Source organism: Dipodomys spectabilis, unplaced genomic scaffold (assembly GCF_019054845.1).
Source record: "Dipodomys spectabilis isolate Male_0828 unplaced genomic scaffold, ASM1905484v1 ptg000054l, whole genome shotgun sequence".
Taxonomy (NCBI): domain Eukaryota; kingdom Metazoa; phylum Chordata; class Mammalia; order Rodentia; family Heteromyidae; genus Dipodomys; species Dipodomys spectabilis.
In genome coordinates, this window is record NW_024870731.1 from 12,255,321 (window position 1) to 12,272,336 (window position 17,016).

Sequence of the window (17,016 nt, forward strand, 5' to 3'; positions counted from 1 at the left end):
AGAGGGAGAATGGAAAAGCATGTACTCTCAGGCTGCCCTAGCTCTTATGATCCACAGGATGTTCCAGAATCTCATGTTTAATTTTCTCAGTAAGTTCCAATTTCTCTCTCTCTCTCTCTCTCTCTCTCTCTCTCTCTCTCTCTCTCTCTCTCTCTCTCTCTCTCTCTCTCTCTCTCTCACACACACACACACACACACACACAAATTCCCTGACAAACTGCACTAGGCTGACACTGCTTTTTTTTTTTTTTAATTATGATCCAAACAATAAAGGTTCAATCCACCGTATACTGGCTAGTGAATTGTTTCGTCTTCACAGTAAACTCAGCTATCAGTAGGATTTAAATTTAGTGTACACAGCCTCTTTGGTAATTAGCATCTGTGTATGCACTGTAATTTCCATTCACAATCATACAGAACAAATGAGTGATATGTATCTATGTACACTTGATGCCCATAATTCTTATCAGCAAATCAAATCAACTCGAGTGAACAGCAAAATATTAGAACCTTTGTACTGTGCCTGAGCATTTCCTCTTATCCCCCTAAGAAGCAATTTTATCAAAAAATAATTTACATTTTCAAACAAGTACTATTTTTTTATTACTTAACATGTATCTTCTTCTTCTTTGTTTCAGCTAAAACAGTAAGTTTTTAGGGCTTTCATGCTTATTTTAGTGTTTGATATCCTAGGGGATTCTCGTTTTCAATTTGTTTGATCTTTTAATACACGCTTAAGGATTTTGTTTTCCTGGTGGATGGATAACTCTATTACTTTGGCTACATATATATCTGTGTTTCTTCATAGCAATACCAAGAAATAATGCAGGGGATTCAACAGAGATAGAATTTTAGCAGTCTGGCAGACAAGGATACTTTCCCTTAAAGGAGAAAGCTCAAGTTCATCTAGAACACAGTTTCTAAGGTACTGAGGCCCTAAGAAGCCCAATGAACTACCCAATCCCAGAACTCTGAGACAAGGGCCATGACAGGACCAGAGGAGCACCAGGCTGGATCTGCTGGCACAGTGGTTTAGTCCATCCTTCACTCTGAAAATCCTGACCAAGGGAGCAGGTCTTTACACCACCCCCCTCTCTGGGTCCCTTCTTGCTGGTAACTGGTGCCCGCTCACCTGAGGAGCAGCACCGAGCCATGGTGCAGGGGTCAGCAGGCCTGGTAAGAAAACGCCTCTAGACTCTCCTTTCCCAAGGGTGCTGGGAGAGGGGCTCTACAGGAAAGACAAACAGACATGACTCACCCCTGACCTGCAGCTGAGGGGTAGGGAGGCTGCTGGAGGTGAAGGGGGGGGGGGCCAAAGGAGCATAAAGCAAGAGCCGAGAGTATGTTTCCCTCCCCTCCTCACTCTGGACAGAAGCCAAGGTATAAAACTGTGATTCTGCAAAACTTCCTTTACAGAATGAGCAGCAGTAATTCCTATCCTCAGGGGCAGTATGGGATTAATTAAGGAATAGGTGGTGTTTTAAACTATTTACTTATTTTTTAACAAACACACAACAAAAATTCTAGGCTCTCACACACAAATCCCAATGCTAACAATAACACACTTGCCAAATAAGAAGTGCAAAGGGGGAGTCCTGCCACTTTGGGAGGGGTTGATGAGGGGTGAGGAACACAGTACACATGTTGGAAAACAACAAGTCTTTTCCGTTTTTCCTTCTATCCCCCAAGCAAGATGGCAATGTATTGTTATCTCTTGCTAAAAAGCCTCTGTGTAGACTGGTGGCAAGAAGAGAGACACCAGCTTCACACTAAGTCTGAGGCTGTGTTTACCTAGTGCTATTCTCAACTGGCCAAGGTAAACGAACCTGAATCTGTTCCGCCGGAACATGGATGATGTGGGGGGGCCTGTCGCCATGGTGATGCACCGCATTGCTCTCCTGTTCATAAATGGCATCGCGCTCAGGCTGGGGAAGACTGAGGAATCTTCGGATCATGGATAGGTTCTCCCATAGGGTTCTGTTTTCTGGAGACGGATCTTCCTTCCAGCGCAGTAGCTCACACAGCCAGCCCTGTAGAGACAGGTGATAGTATTTCAGTTGTGGCGGTGGAGGCTGGCATGTCCCATTAGGAAATAAAAAGGAAAGATTCTATAAATCAGCTTTTTCATATGCTCACAACAGTCCAACCACTTTAACATTATTTTTTTCTCTTAACCTATGAAGAAAGGGTAGTTAAAGCTATGTAGCAGGAAGGCTCCATTTCTAATGAATGTTCTGATTTACACTGTAAAGAATAGATGCTTTTCAGGGTTCAAGGGCTAGGGCATTTACAACAATTTTACAGCATGCAAAAACAGGACAAAAGTAAAAATGAGTGTACTTTTACTCCTGTTTTGTCTAATGGTGGCTTTCTGGGACAAGGAAGGTACTTAAAAAGTGGTATGGCAGATTTTAGGAACCAGAAAGCTTTCTAATATTATATGTTTTTATATTAGAAAGAAAAGTAGACATAGCTTTTGACCTTTTCTGTTTGTCTGGTAAGATTATCCTAGATGTATATTAGTTATTGTAAATAAGGGAAACCATGGGACCTATGTTTCTTTGGGTCTGGCTTATTCCACTTAGTATGATTCTCTCCAAGTCTTTCCATTTCCTAACAAATGGCGCGGTATCATTCTTTCTTATGGAGGCATAGAATTCCATTGTATGTATGTGTATATGTATATACACACACACACATACACCACATCACATTTTCTTGATCCATTCATCTACAGAGGAACATCTGGGTTGGTTCTATATCTTAGCTATGGTGAATAATGCTGCAATAAACAATAATTGCACTGGTAGCTTTATGTACATATGACCATATAAGATGATGCCAAGTGAAATGAACCCCAAGATAGAGACACAAGAAGTTTTTTCTGTGTTGCTGTTGTTTTTAGTATACTATGTGATTTTTTTTTTGTTTCTTTGGTATGTTCTTTCCCCATGTATGACCCCTATTGTCACTGTATTTGATTCCAGTGCCCTGCATTTTATATATACATTTTTCTAATTTGGGGAAGGAAAGGGAAATAAAAAATGCTGAAATAAAGATACAGGTTGCCCCATTGTAACAATGAGATGTACTAGACACTATGTTGAAAACAAACTTTACAACTTGGTGGGGGGAAGGAATTGAGAAGGGGGAAAGAAAAGGGATACTAGGGGAAAAACAAAGGAGGGGGTAAAAATGCTTACTAGGAAAGGTACTCATTACCTTTCTCATGTAACTGTAACCCTTCTGTACAGTATCTTTACAATAAATGTTAAAAGTGTGTGTGTGTGAGTGAGAGAGAGAGAGAAACAGAGTGACAGAGAAAGAAACAGAGAGAGAAAAAGTATATCTGTAAGCAAGAACACTGTCCAGTTTGAGAGTAGTGTTTGGAATGGGCATTAGAAGAATTCCTCAAGAAAGAACTTCCAGAAAGAGACTTTAGATTCCTATTTATTCAGTTTTTTCCCCTGCTATAGCATGAACATATGATTTATTACAGAACCATTTAAATAGGTTTTCTGAGTTATGAGAGAAGGCAGTATCTAGTGAATGACCAAATCTGAACTTCTATAACGCCTCCCTAGGTCCAAGGTTTAACCCCGGTGATTAACTATGAAGAACTGAGTAGGCTGGGCACTGGTGGCTCACACCTGTAATCCTAGCTACTCAGGAGGCTGAGATCTGAGGACTGCAGATTGAAGCCAATCCAGGCAGGAAAGTCCGTGAGATTCTTAACTCCACTGAAACTACAAAAAGGGAGCCAGACACGGAGATGTGGCTCAAGTGGTAAAGCATTAATTTTGAGTAAAAGAAGCTAAGGGACAGTGCTTACGGCCCTGAATTCAAGCCTCAGGACCAGGGGAAAAGAAGAAAGAACTGAGTAGCAATGGGCATTGGTGGCTCACACCTGTAATCCTGGCTATTCAGGAAGCTGAGATCTTAGGGTTGCATTGGTTTTATTTTCTTTTTTCTAGTCCTGGGTCTTGAACTCAGGGTCTAGGCTCTGACTCTGAACGCTTTTTTTGTTTTCTTTTTTTTGGTCAAGGCTAGCACTCTTCTAACTGTTGTGCTGCCTGCCAACAGCTCTCATCTGTTTCTCCACTCCGCGGACTGTCTTGCCAGCTTGCTAACTGGACATGTCCAGAAGGACCTTATACCCTATCACTGGCCCCCAGAACCAAGTGAGGTCACGGATTGGCTGGCCAAGTGGTACAAAGATCCAGCCCCAATCTCTGTGACTCACTCTTCTGCTTAATGTACTATCTAGAGCCTATCATACATTCTTATGCTTCCTTCCTCCTAAGGCCATGTTCTTACTGAATCCCTTCATCCTCCGTTTTCTCTCTCTTCCTTTCAGGGCCCTCATCATCATGAATACTCAATTCTCTTTCCTAGGCTCTGCTTCTAGGACCAGGGCTTCCTTGGAAATTTCAATTAGGTTAATTGGATGAGAATGGACAGAGTAGAGTTTCTTTTTAATGTGATTTTTAGATGTAGCCACAAAGAGTTTTGTTTTCTGAGTTATTGGCAGATGATGCCAGAGGATAGATAGTCTGATCTTTTCTTCCCAAAATGAACCATTCAAGAGAATGTTTTCCTGATTGCAATATATAGTGAAAGAAGTCAGGCTTGCTTTCCCCTACGTGGCTGACATTAAGATTTTAAATGAAAACATGGAGACTGACACATCAACTCCCCACGACATCTACTACCTCACCAGTGGGAAGTGCTACTAGGTATCTGGAGAAGTGGGGTCCCCTCTATTGCCCTAATTGAATCCAAGACCTTGTACATGCTAGGCAAGTGCTGTACCACTGAGTCATACCTCCAGCTCTAAGACATTCTCTATGTAACAGATCTTTTACAAATACGTATGTGGGAACAGTCATGCAATAATACATTCATTTGATGCCACTGAATAAAAATAATTGAAGACAGAGTCAGTAAATGAAAGATTTACTTGAAAAAGTATCTACTAAATAAAAAAACATCATCAGCATCAGCATCATCATCATCATCATCATCATCACAGAGCCATTGGGCATATTTCTCTCCAAACCACAGTGTTTCATGTTTATTTCCAGAAAGCTGTGGTACTATGTATTTTAGCTCTACTTATGTGACTATAACATTTAACTACAAGGCTGAATTTGAGGAAGTGGCGCTGTAGCTCAAGTGGTAGAGTGAGCGCTCGCCTTGAGCTGAAGAGCTGAGGGACAGCGCCCAAGCCCAGAGTTCAAGCCCCACGACCAACAACAATAACAAAAAAGAATGTCCAAAGCTGAATTTGAGTATTTGTACCTGTATATCAGATCTTTGGTTTAGTTAGTTCTTATGGGTAAATATTTGCTGTCTAGGTTAAGCCATAAAAATGTCGCCTATTTTCCTACGTTTAAGCTATTTTTATTTCATATAGTATGTATTTATGCTTCTACTAATATGTTTTCATATTACAAAGGCAATTTAGAGGAAGAATGTTCCTTTTGATATTTCAATCTGGACACCGACAGAAGTATACATTTTAATTAAGCTATTTTGTTATACTGTACTTCTAAATTTTTGTTGCTGTGTTGGTTTTAAATATGCATCTTATTCGATGTTTGACTATTTTCAATATATATTTTTTATTGTAAAGATACTGTACAGAGAGGTTACAGTTACATGAGCAAGGTAATGAGTCCATTTCCTATTGAGCATTGTTACCCCCTCCTTTATTTTTCCCCTACTGTCCCTTTCCTCTCCACGTCCCCAACTTCCCCCCGCCCCCGCCGCCATCCCTACAAAGTTGTAAAGTACAAAACAGTATGTTGAAATTGATGTTTGACTATTAACTGTGGTTCTGGTTACTTTCCCTCTCCTGCTGGTCTGTGTGCTTCAACCATGACAGCTGACAGGACCTTGGTGCTTAAATGGAGCAAATTTTATTTACCTTTAAAGAAAAGTAAAGAGGTTCACCAAGAATAGAACTGAAGATATTTTCTTTTAACTTCACTACTAATCTACTATTGCAATAAGTGCTAAACATTGAGCTTCCATGATTTTCTTTTTAGAATTAAATGCTTGTAACTAAAAATTGCTAAAAGTTAAATTAAGAACCCTTCATGTAAGAAAAGCTTTTCTCTAAGAAGGACTGAAAATCTGAAAATCTCCAATGATTTTTCATATCCTTTAGGAACTTTTTAAAGTAAGCCAGAGATCAGTTAGCAGTGGGATATATGTGCGGAAACATGTGGATCGCAGATGTTCTTTGGAAAAGAAAATCATTAGTTCTTTTAAAATGGCTAATAATGATAGCTAATTCCTAAACAATCACACTCACGCTGGTTTAACAAATATTTCAGAAAAGGAGCTCTGACTCATTCAACAAATATTTTGCTTATATTGTCACTTCTGTGTCTCTATACTTACAAGACGGATCCTTATTTTTATTAATTGCCCATGACTAACATAACATTCTCAGTAGTTTGCTATTAACCTCTGCCCTTAAATAATACTTCTAATTCCTTATCTAAAAGTAATTTGATGAATTATAAGTTGAAGAATCTCTCTGCTAGCCTTTCAAGAGACACGATTTTTCAGAGACTGAAATCAGATGCTTCTTACAAAAATATTTAACGGTGCAGCTGGTGTAGACTGTTAGTTCTACAAGGGTATTCCAAAAATGGGGGGGAGGGCAGGAGGAGTGTAATGTGCTACCCTTGATGTGTGTATCTCTTAGGAAATAATGGAAAACAGACATTTTGACACGTTCATTCTTTTGTCAGTGCAGAAATAAACTGGCACATTCCCAACTGGCACTGGCAAAAATAAGTTGAATTTATTCTAGCACTATTTAAATACCTTGGAATATTTTGACTACTTTGAATCCTACTGATTGTGATTCTATTAGTGATAACAGTAATCTCAGACCTATGTTTCTGCAGAAAGTGATTGACTGAAGAAGCTTCATGCTTTCTAATTCACCAACCTCCTGACCTAGGTCAGTTTTCCACAATGACATTGTCAGGGCAAATGAACCTGTGAAGGCCAGGAAGAGACTGGAGTATTTGAAATATCTGACAAGCGGAAATTGTAATTACCCAAAGTACTATGACTTTTTAAATGATAATTATATATACACATACTTGGGAGAAGAAAGGCGAGAAAGGAAACATACTATTTTGTGTGAACATAATTACATTTGTAGAAAAGGTCTTGAGGCTTGAGGCCCCATAAGACCATCCATAGGAGAAATGGGGAATTATTCTCATTTAGATCATAACTGTTTGAACAGTTGAAAAGACAAGATAACGAGACCGATCCTTTCTCAGAAAACTCAAATGGTACAAGGAACAATCTAAACTTTAAATGTAGTAAATTTGCCAAGCATCATTACACTGCATATAAAGAGGGCAAAATATAAACAGTAGCCACATGTAAATAAATCAGTAAAACTTTCAGGATGTTACTACTTTTCAAACTGACAAAGTTTAATTTGACACCTTCTGTTCTATACCCTTTGTTTCTATTCAGAATCACGCCTTGAGCTGTTGCTATCAATCACAGCACTCCTCTATTACTTAAAAAAAAAAAAGAAAAGAAAAGAAAAGAAAAAACTGGCATGGGCCCTGAATAAGCTGAAAATGCCATGCAGATGAATTCTGAGATAATATGTTCAAACCTGTTATATACAACACAAATCCTGTAAAGTTATGTATTGTAAACCTACATTTATTGAGAACTAAAAGTCTTAAATCCATCTGCCACATAGGAAATACTGTTATGTACTTTATAGTTACCAAGAGCCATCTGCAAATGTCTTGCTACCGTAAGCAAGAAAATGGTGCAAAAGATGCTAAACTTAAGACTGAAATAAATAATGTTCTTCTGACTGGTTTTGGTTAGGGATCTATCAAAGAAATGTAAGATGGGGAGGAGGGAAGCATAAAAAAAGGAAACGAGAAAATGCAGAATGACTGCCAAAACCAGTACTGCAAAAAAGCAAAACAAACTCACTGGCAACACAATGGCAATTTATTATGGTCCATGAAACACATGACTGTATGCTCATTTTAAAGGAAAAATTAGCAGTTTTAAACTCAATATTCTAATGATGTGCTTTACTGACAGAATCTTGTTGTGCCACATTTAAATAAAAATCCTGGCACCTTCATCTCTCAGCTGCTAATTCCCAACCAAACTCATCTCTGAGTTCCACTCCACTCTTTGCAGAATAGTTAATTCAAGTCAATTCACTTTTAGCATGATAAAGGATAGGGGAATTAGGAAAGTGGCATTCTTTTATGAATGTATTTACTGTGTCTCTAAAGCCACACACTGGTAAAGCCAGAATCTTAGGGGCTTGGTCTGGAAGTGCACAGAAAAACTAATTTTTTTTTCTTTTTCAGGGAGAATAGACAGGTATTCTCGGAGAGTTAAAAAAGTGATTTAATGCAATATACATATATGTAATTATTACTATTATACACACATTTACATTTTAAACTAAAAGCTAAAAAGTGAGAAAGAAAATGACAAATGATTTTTTTCTGCAACTAAGAAAGAAAAATACATTTTAAAAAAACAGAATGGTAATTTGAGTTCTAAAAAGCAAAACATTTTATAGTCGGTATTTATCCACCCTCACCCTCATCTTTTATGTGTTATTTGCAGGAGTATTTTGTTCCAATCTCTGGGGGCATATAGTAAAATAATACATGATATTAAAAGAAATCAATCTAAATAGGAAAGTATTTGATACAAACATTTTAGTGGAAAGCATGAATTACATTTCTCTGCAAGTAGTAAGAACAAGGATTAAGTACATAATCCATTAAACAGTACTTCTAACAAAAAATTCACTATTGTAGACTAAACTACACCAAGCATTTTGAATGAGTACATTTTCAACAACAACTAACGATAAAGCCAGCAATTTATCATTCAGCAAATAATTTTCTACTTTTAAAAGAATCTGTAAGTGTTACTTATGCTAATGAAGGCAGGTTTTAATCTGCCCACAAACATGCTAACGGAGGGCAATTTTTATTTTTATTTATTTATTTTTTTTATTTACAAAGCTGTTGGCACTCAAGTGTAATTTCCTATCAGTGTTCTAGAAACTGGGGGAAAATGGGTTCTAATTGTCAGAGCTACCTAAATCTTTCTCCTTTAGCATAAAGGCTTAGAGATATGACAAAAGATGCACAGTGACTAATGATGCTTTGAAACACCCCTTTCATATTAGAGAAGGCTCCATTCCCACATCCTCTATGTTTTCTATACACTGTGCCCCAAATGTAGCATTTGGCTCTGCGATAATGCAGCCACAGCCAGGCCTGAGGAAGTAACCATCTCTGTTAGGTGTGAGGCCTGCATATATCACAAGCCAGTTTCTCCAGTGAGAAACAGCAGTAGCAAAGCCATACTGAAAGCATTTTAAATTATTTACTAGGTTAAAAGGGTGAAATGATACTTTAAATACATCAAATTTCATCATCTAGGCCATTTTTTGGTGGCAAAGTAGTATTGATCTTTCCAAATGCTTAAAATTAACTATATTCCAGAAGGTCATTATTTGATTAAAGGCATTAAAGTGGAGGCCACGAAGAGATACATTCTGTCTTCTTCCCCATTCAAATCATCGGATAATTTAATAAAACGGTCCCATCATGTCCTGTAATAAAAACGCTTGTCTTAAGATATTGTTCTTTACCTAACATATTAACCTTTAAATGTTATGAAGTTCTTCAGAAGGAAAACCTTTGCTCAAGCCAATCATTCTATAACATAATGAGAGCCCCCCCCACCATTAACATTAATAAAGATACATGTTCTCCTCTATGAAATTAGTAAGAAGTGCATTAATCTTTCCTCCCAGCTTAATAATAGCTACTTCGTGTAAAGTGAAGAGAATCTCAGCAGACACTGAGAGGAACTTGCCCTGCTAAGTTAACATTGGTCTTATTAAAGAAAACATGGGAAATAAATTTGAACAGAGATGTACCAGCAAAGGCATTATTCCACATTATAGCCACTCTATCCAAGAGTGGGTTTTAAAAAGAAATATAGTAAAAGCACCTATGTATGCATGTGTATGCATGAATCCCTCTACATATTGACATTTAAGGTATAGTTTCTGATACTTGTATTTGTTGAAACAAAATAAATAAAAATATTTTAAGTGTTAAGGTTTTTTAAATCCCTGAGCTTACTGTGTTTAAACTCCCTCTAGACTCTCCAGAGTATTTGAGGCACTCAATATTCTCAGTCAAAAATCTATAGGCTTCTATATTGGGGTAATAATAGGACATAAAATAGCCAGAAATTTCTCATTTGAGTGAATTTTGCCACTTTGTCATTAAGAAGTTAAACAACTCTTGCAGTTTCTGAAGAGTAATTATTAGCATAAATATAACGTTCATACAACCTGAGGAAAAGCTTCCATTAAAATTTAGTGAATTTAGAAGGAATTTCAATTTCACTTAAAAGTTAATCAGATAAAACATGAGAATCATTTATTTTCTATGGTTTTTCTGTTCACTTCCTTTCTACCTTCTCTAAGCCGATGACTTTAGGGCACACATAAATGTGGTGGCTTTTCTTCTGCTACAAACTGTTTGGTTTCTAACATGATTATCAAAAGATATCTTGGTCAGAGGAGATACAAATGGTTCTTACTTAAAGGTCGTCAGGCAAGGAAATCTAATATTTTAAAGGATGTTTTCAGAAAGAAGAATTTCAGAAAAGAGAGGAATAAAGATAACAATATGAATTCTAGATAATCTACTAGCAAGAAGACAACCTCTTACTTTGATTAAAACAGAGAATTTCCAAAAGTGTGAATTTCATTTTTAAAACATTAATTAGGCTTGGAAAACACCTAACGTTTCAAAGCTTTACTTTTACATATAATTCAAAGCTCTCTCCAGGAGAATCTCCACAAAGCTCAAGCACAACAAAGAAAAACTTCATGTTTATGGCTGATCCTTGAACAATATAGACTCTCAAAAAGTCTACCTTAGCTGGGCGCTGGTGGCTCATACCTGTAATCCTAGCTATTCAGGAGACTGAGATCTGAGGATCACGGTTCAAAGCCAGCCCGGGCAGGAAAATCCATGAGACTCTTATCTCCAGTTAACCACTTGAAAACCAGAAATGGCACTGTGGATCAAGCGGTAGAGCGCTCGCCTTGAGCTGAAGAGCGCAGGGACAGCACCCAAGCCAAAGTTCAAGCCTCACGACCAACCAAAAATAAATAAATAAACAGTCTACCTTATCTGTTTGCTCCCCTGGGCCACAGATGTCATTGGAAATCACATAAATTTCAGCAATATGATCTGGATCCTGTCTAACATGTATCCACTCTGCCTTCCAAGTGCTAAGTTTCACTTTCTCCTCATCCTTCATGCAGTCTCATTTAAAACCACACAAAATACTCCTAAGTTTCATTCATTATTAAATTAGTTTTAGCTACTGCTAAAACTGTCATTAAGAACTGACATCTTCTTTTCATTCTGCCCACCTGACTTGTCTTAGCTGGGAAACCTCTTAGAATCTTCCACATCTTTCTGAAATAGGGAAAAGGTTCACACCCACAGCCTCTCAGTCACCTTCAGCCGAACCTGCTGGACTATTTATTAGCCTCTGCCTAATACTGTCACCATTCTATCCTCCAACCCTGTCCTTTTAGGAGGACATTTTCTCCTTTGTTCTGACACGCAAATAACTCAAGTAATGCTCAAGTGCTTTGGTAGATGACTACAGGGACTGTCGATAAGTATTTTACTTACATGAACCTAAGCAAAATATTCTTCTGAGCCATGGTGCAGATCCCTCCCCCACAAAGTACAGATAATAATGCTATTGATCTCTAGTAGCTAGAAAACACGAACAGCATGATAGAATTCATTGTCTAATATTTTGTCCATGAGAACTACAAACAGCGCCTATGAACTTCACTGGTAGCACTTGCCTTAAGTGATTCAGTTTATCTGGGAATAAACAAAACAACCCTAGCATTCAACTTTTAACAACTAGTGCAAAGCATCATATGATGAAGGACAGTGATGGCAGATATCAGGAGAGACGAGACAGAGAGAAAGAAGTCTTCATTGATGAAGAGCGGTGATGACTTGGCTTTGAAGAACTGGCAGTATTTTTAAAAGTGGAGTTATGAAAGAAAGAGCAGATGGATGAATTAGTCAAAGTGCTGGAGAAAATAAGTCAGCTGAACTGACTATGCCTCTCACCATCACTGGCATTCAACTGCAGTTATGGCAACCTCTTTGTTTTCTACATGTTGTACATCTAAAGTCTACTTAATAATCTTAGTTTTTAATTTGACTATTGAGTCTACTACATATTAGCCCTGTATCCCTTGGTTACAAGTTCTCTAGATCTCAATGACCTCTTCTGCAAAATGGGGTCTAATTTTACCACCTAATATTGGTGATAGCATTTATGGAAGGATCTTGGCACTTAAATGTCATTTATCATTGTTCTTAGTGTTGTCTTTATCCGACTTGCCTTACCCCATAGGAATCTGAACATATAAGAAGTTAAATAAAAATACTTTGGTTACCATATTCCAATCTGAAGCTAACTTTCCCAAATCAGGTTTACTTCCAATACAGTTGAACCTGGCTTTATTACCCATTCAGCACCAAGGCTGAAAATATGTTCATGGAAGTACATATTACTATAATCTTTCTAAATTGCAACGTGAAAATGTAGACTATAGAAATATGCAGAAATCACCTTTAAAATACAATTGCCTTCTTTTGTACCCAAAAATCCCTTTTTTGAAAGTTTACCTTAGGGTAATACCTAATTGCAATAATGTTTACACTTACATTATTGGTGATTACAAAAATGAAATATAACCTTGACATACTGCAAGAGGAAATTAATGGTAAGTACAGCAGAAGAATAAATGTAAGACATACAAGTACATATATAACGATAGACATACACATGTCAACAAATAGATGTTTATATTTATATAATAAACACCAATTAAGGTATTAAATCATGATATCCCTAACTGATTAGGATTATTGGTATTTTTATGTTCCTTGTTGTGCTTTCTATTTTTTCTATAATGACTAATGTACTACTTTTTGTAATAATAATAATATATATCAAATGGCTTTAATTAAAAATCAAATTTTTCTTATTTGTGTCCTCTATTGACCAATCATGAATTCTACCTCTTTGGAATCTCTCTTGGATTCATTCTGTCTTTTCCAGCCATACTTTCTGGACCGGCCCCCATTGATCACCTCCATGATCGAATGCTTTCTTTGTTCCAGCCACCCTGGTGAGCCAAATTACACTTAACACACTTAAATGTTAACATGAGAACCCTCAGCATAGAAAATTTTCCCCAGTCCTCCACCAAGGGCTGGGAAAATACCCTGAGGCTCACACTTCACTGAGTGAATATAAAAAATATGGCAGAAGATTCACCACCACAAACTTTAGTGTCAGTAAATTAGGGTGTGTGTGTGTGTGTGTGTGTGTGTGTGTGTGTGTGTGTGTGTGTGTGTGTGTGTGTGTGTGTGTGTGTGTGTGTGTGTGTGTGTGTGTGTGTGTGTGTGTGTACAGAAAAAAGATATCATTAAAATTAAGCAGGATCTGGACCACTGAGCTAGTGATAAGAAACTTATTGCATATCTCTATAATTCTTGAAGTCTTATATATGGTAGTAAAGACTGGTGCTCTAATTCTTGTAACAATATTACTACATTTTAAAGAAATAAAGTTCAAACTGAACTTAGTTTACTCTGGGTTTTACTTTGTTTTGGTTTTTCCCTGTTCTGGGGTTTGAACTCTAAGCCTGAGCATTAACCGTGAGCTCCTTTTTGCTTAAGGCTAGTCCCTTACCAATTTAGCCATAAAGCCACTTCCAACTTTTTCTGTGATTAATTGGAGATTAGTCTCACAGACTTTCCTGTCCAAACTGGCTTTGAACTGTGATCCTCAGATCTCAGCCTCCTGAGCAGCTAGGATTATAGGCATGAGCCACCGGTGCCTGTCTGCTCACTCAGTTTAAAAAGACAATGAAGCACAAATGAAATATTCTGCCAAAGACAAATATATGTGATCCTTTAAGCATAAGTTTCCCTAACCCTTGATTCACAATACATGAACTTTTAAAGCCAATGTCTTATACACATTTCTTTCTAAAGTCATTACTAAAAATTAACAATATTTATTTTCCTACTAAAAATTATGGACACTGAGAAGAAAATGTAGCTGGATATGTGTATTTGTCGTGTACAATTTAGAAACACAGAAAAATAAGAATCCATAACATGAATAATTTTTGGTATTTAACCAGGATAGGGTCGTTTGTTTGCTTACAAAAGTAATTTACTACTAGGGTGTTTTAAACAAATACTTCTGTACCACAATTTAAACTGATTTATAGAAAACTTTTCAACTCTGCAGATACCTCCTAAAATGAGATCTGCTCCCATTATGCATATTTAGGGGCTGGGAATTAAAATTTTAAATCTCCCTTCTCTGATGCTGTAGGAAAGATAACAAAGAATTTTTAAAACCAGAAGAAGGCGACTTGGGATTGTAAAAGTTATGAGAATCATATTCTAAGAGGAACAATCAAGCAGGGTCATTAAGAGCTCCCAACTTGCCTATGATTTTGCTGATAAAATAACACCCACTTTGTGGCCGAAACCCTATCATTTGATCCATTATGCAAACTTGCTAATCAGAAGTTGGCTTACTTAATTTGAGAGACCGAAACCTTGTGATTCACAAGTAGGCATTAAAAACAGAAAACATAAATATTTCTAGAGATAGCATGTGATCCTGGTGACAATGGTAGGTTATAATTTTATCAAGGAATGGAGACAAGAGAGGCTGAGGTTGTGCACTATCTGTTACTCCTCACAACCACTGGTCACTGTTCATGGAGGCAGGGGGAAAAGGGGAGACAGCAAGAAAGGTGAAAATGGAAGGAATGAAGTCTGACCTTACTCTGTCCCTTAAGCCCTCACTGCTATTCTACACTAGCTCCTTTAGGAATATGCTGGCTTTCGACAGAGCATAATTGTGAGCAGATGACTTTGCTTCCAAACCATTCCATCCTTCCACAAATTATTACTTTGTGCCGACTACCCTGCAAGGTAAGAGCAAATACAGGAACTGATAGGAATTTTCCCTCAACATTTCCTGCTTAGTGAGGTTAGAACTGCCTTTCAGACTGAAGTTGATATCTGAAGTGTAGCTCAACGGGCAAAGGCATTCTCTCACAGAGTCTGGTACTAACTGTTGGTGTCTGAGTGCTAGACAAAGAAGTTGTTGGTAAGTTTTCTGTTTTTGTTTTAGATGCTACTGAAATGTTCATAACCCCTTGCTTACATGCTTTGTAGATAAGGCACCTTAAAAATAAGCACAATGATAGCTGGGCGCCGGTGGCTCACGCCTGTAATCCTAGCAACTCAGGAGGCTGAGATCTGAGGATCGCGGTTCAAAGCCAGCCTGGGCAGGAAAGTCCATGAGACTTTTATCTCCAATAAACCACTAGAAAACCAGAAGTGGCACTGTGGCTCAAGCGGTAGAGCGCTCGCCTTGAGCTGAAGAGCGCAGGGACAGTGCCCAAGCCCAGAGTTCAAGCCCCATGACCAACCAAAAAATAAATAAATAAGCACAATGAAAGGCAATACACAAAAGTATTTTTCCAGGTAGGTAAATTCAAGAGTTCCTCAGAAAATGTATTAGAAAACAGAAGTGCTTGTCTCTGCTGAATTTATCTGACAGTTGGGCATGAACCCTTCTGGCAGGGTGGTGAAGGCCAAGGGTGTTTCCTCTAATTAATGTTTCATATGCCTAAATAAAATACATAAGATTACAAAGAAATCAATTACATTGAATATAGTATATATAATTGGTTTTATATATAACTCAGAGATAGCCAGGTTGGGGTGAATTGGAATACATCAATCTATCAGAAATCTGTAGATAGGCTTAAAAAAAAATCAAGCAACAGATCTAATAACCTCCATGATTTTTAGTAATCAACAAAAATACTATTAGAAGATGTCAGCACCAAATTAATATAGTATAAAAATATTTGTAATTTTTATGGGTGACAAATTTATACATATTGCTTATATTGCCATGATTTGTTGCTCGTGATGCTAATTGAATAAAATTCAATCTTCCATTAAAAGGCTACAGAAAATAAAGATTTCCTACTCAAGTCATGGTTTCCTAGGAGAACACTGAACCCAGGATCAGAACCCCTGAACGGAATGCCTCCCTCATCCATGTATATTTATGTATATATCTTCATATATACTAATGTCTACGTACACAGTTCACTTTTCCAAAACCAACTTTTTAAGATCCACTAAAATACGTATTATATAAAGGTTTTGGGTTTTTTTTGGTTTTTGCCATTACAAGACCCTGCCTGTTAGATGTGGCTAAAGTAGTTAATAATCATAAAATCACAGTAGAGTTCTTCCTACATTGGGTACTGAGAAGCCCAGGTTTCCAGCCAAAGGCAATTCTGCAATATGTTTGCTGTGTACAAGTAGGGTAGGTTAATGAGAAGCTCCATATCCTTCCAATCTTTGCATCAGTCAATATGGGGATGGGGGATTTATGTATTTTAGTTTTGGATGAGACTGAAACTCTGGTATTCATAAAGCAATGGTTTAAAGCTTAGGAAATGTGTTCACTGGCAGTTTCCACTACACTGTTTTCCAGGTGCTGTGCAAACTCGGAGAATAGTTTATAAACTCTGAATGCATCAGCATTCTAACTTGATTAACTTCATTCCATCCGAGTAACTTTAAAGGTAAACAAGATTAGCAGAACATCCTTTGAGAGAAGTTTATCTGTCAGAAGAAGAATATTTAACAAGTTTCTCCTATGACACATGGGTTTCCCAAATGCAAAAGAGTAAAAATGGAAGTGCAGATATAGGATAGAGGAAAGGTAAGCAACAAGCATGCCATGTGTGTGCAGGGGAGTGGAGTGTGTGTGTGTGTGTGTGTGTGTGTG

The 17,016-nt window shown here is 37.5% G+C and overlaps 1 protein-coding gene across 6 annotated transcripts in view; it reads right to left on the reverse strand.

Annotated features, from left to right (window-relative positions):
• Satb1 (SATB homeobox 1) overlaps window positions 1-17,016 on the reverse strand; it is a 102,622-nt gene that overhangs the window by 2,242 nt on the left and 83,364 nt on the right. For 4 of the 6 annotated variants that reach the window (XM_042679932.1, XM_042679933.1, XM_042679934.1 and 1 more), the window contains exons 10-11: window positions 1,827-2,030; window positions 1,133-1,228 (exon numbers count right to left, since the gene is read on the reverse strand). In XM_042679932.1, the coding sequence (XP_042535866.1) occupies window positions 1,133-1,228; window positions 1,827-2,030 (300 nt within the window). The remainder of the gene's footprint in view (window positions 1-1,132; window positions 1,229-1,826; window positions 2,031-17,016) is intronic. The other 2 variants (XM_042679936.1, XM_042679935.1) reach the window with 1 other exon arrangement.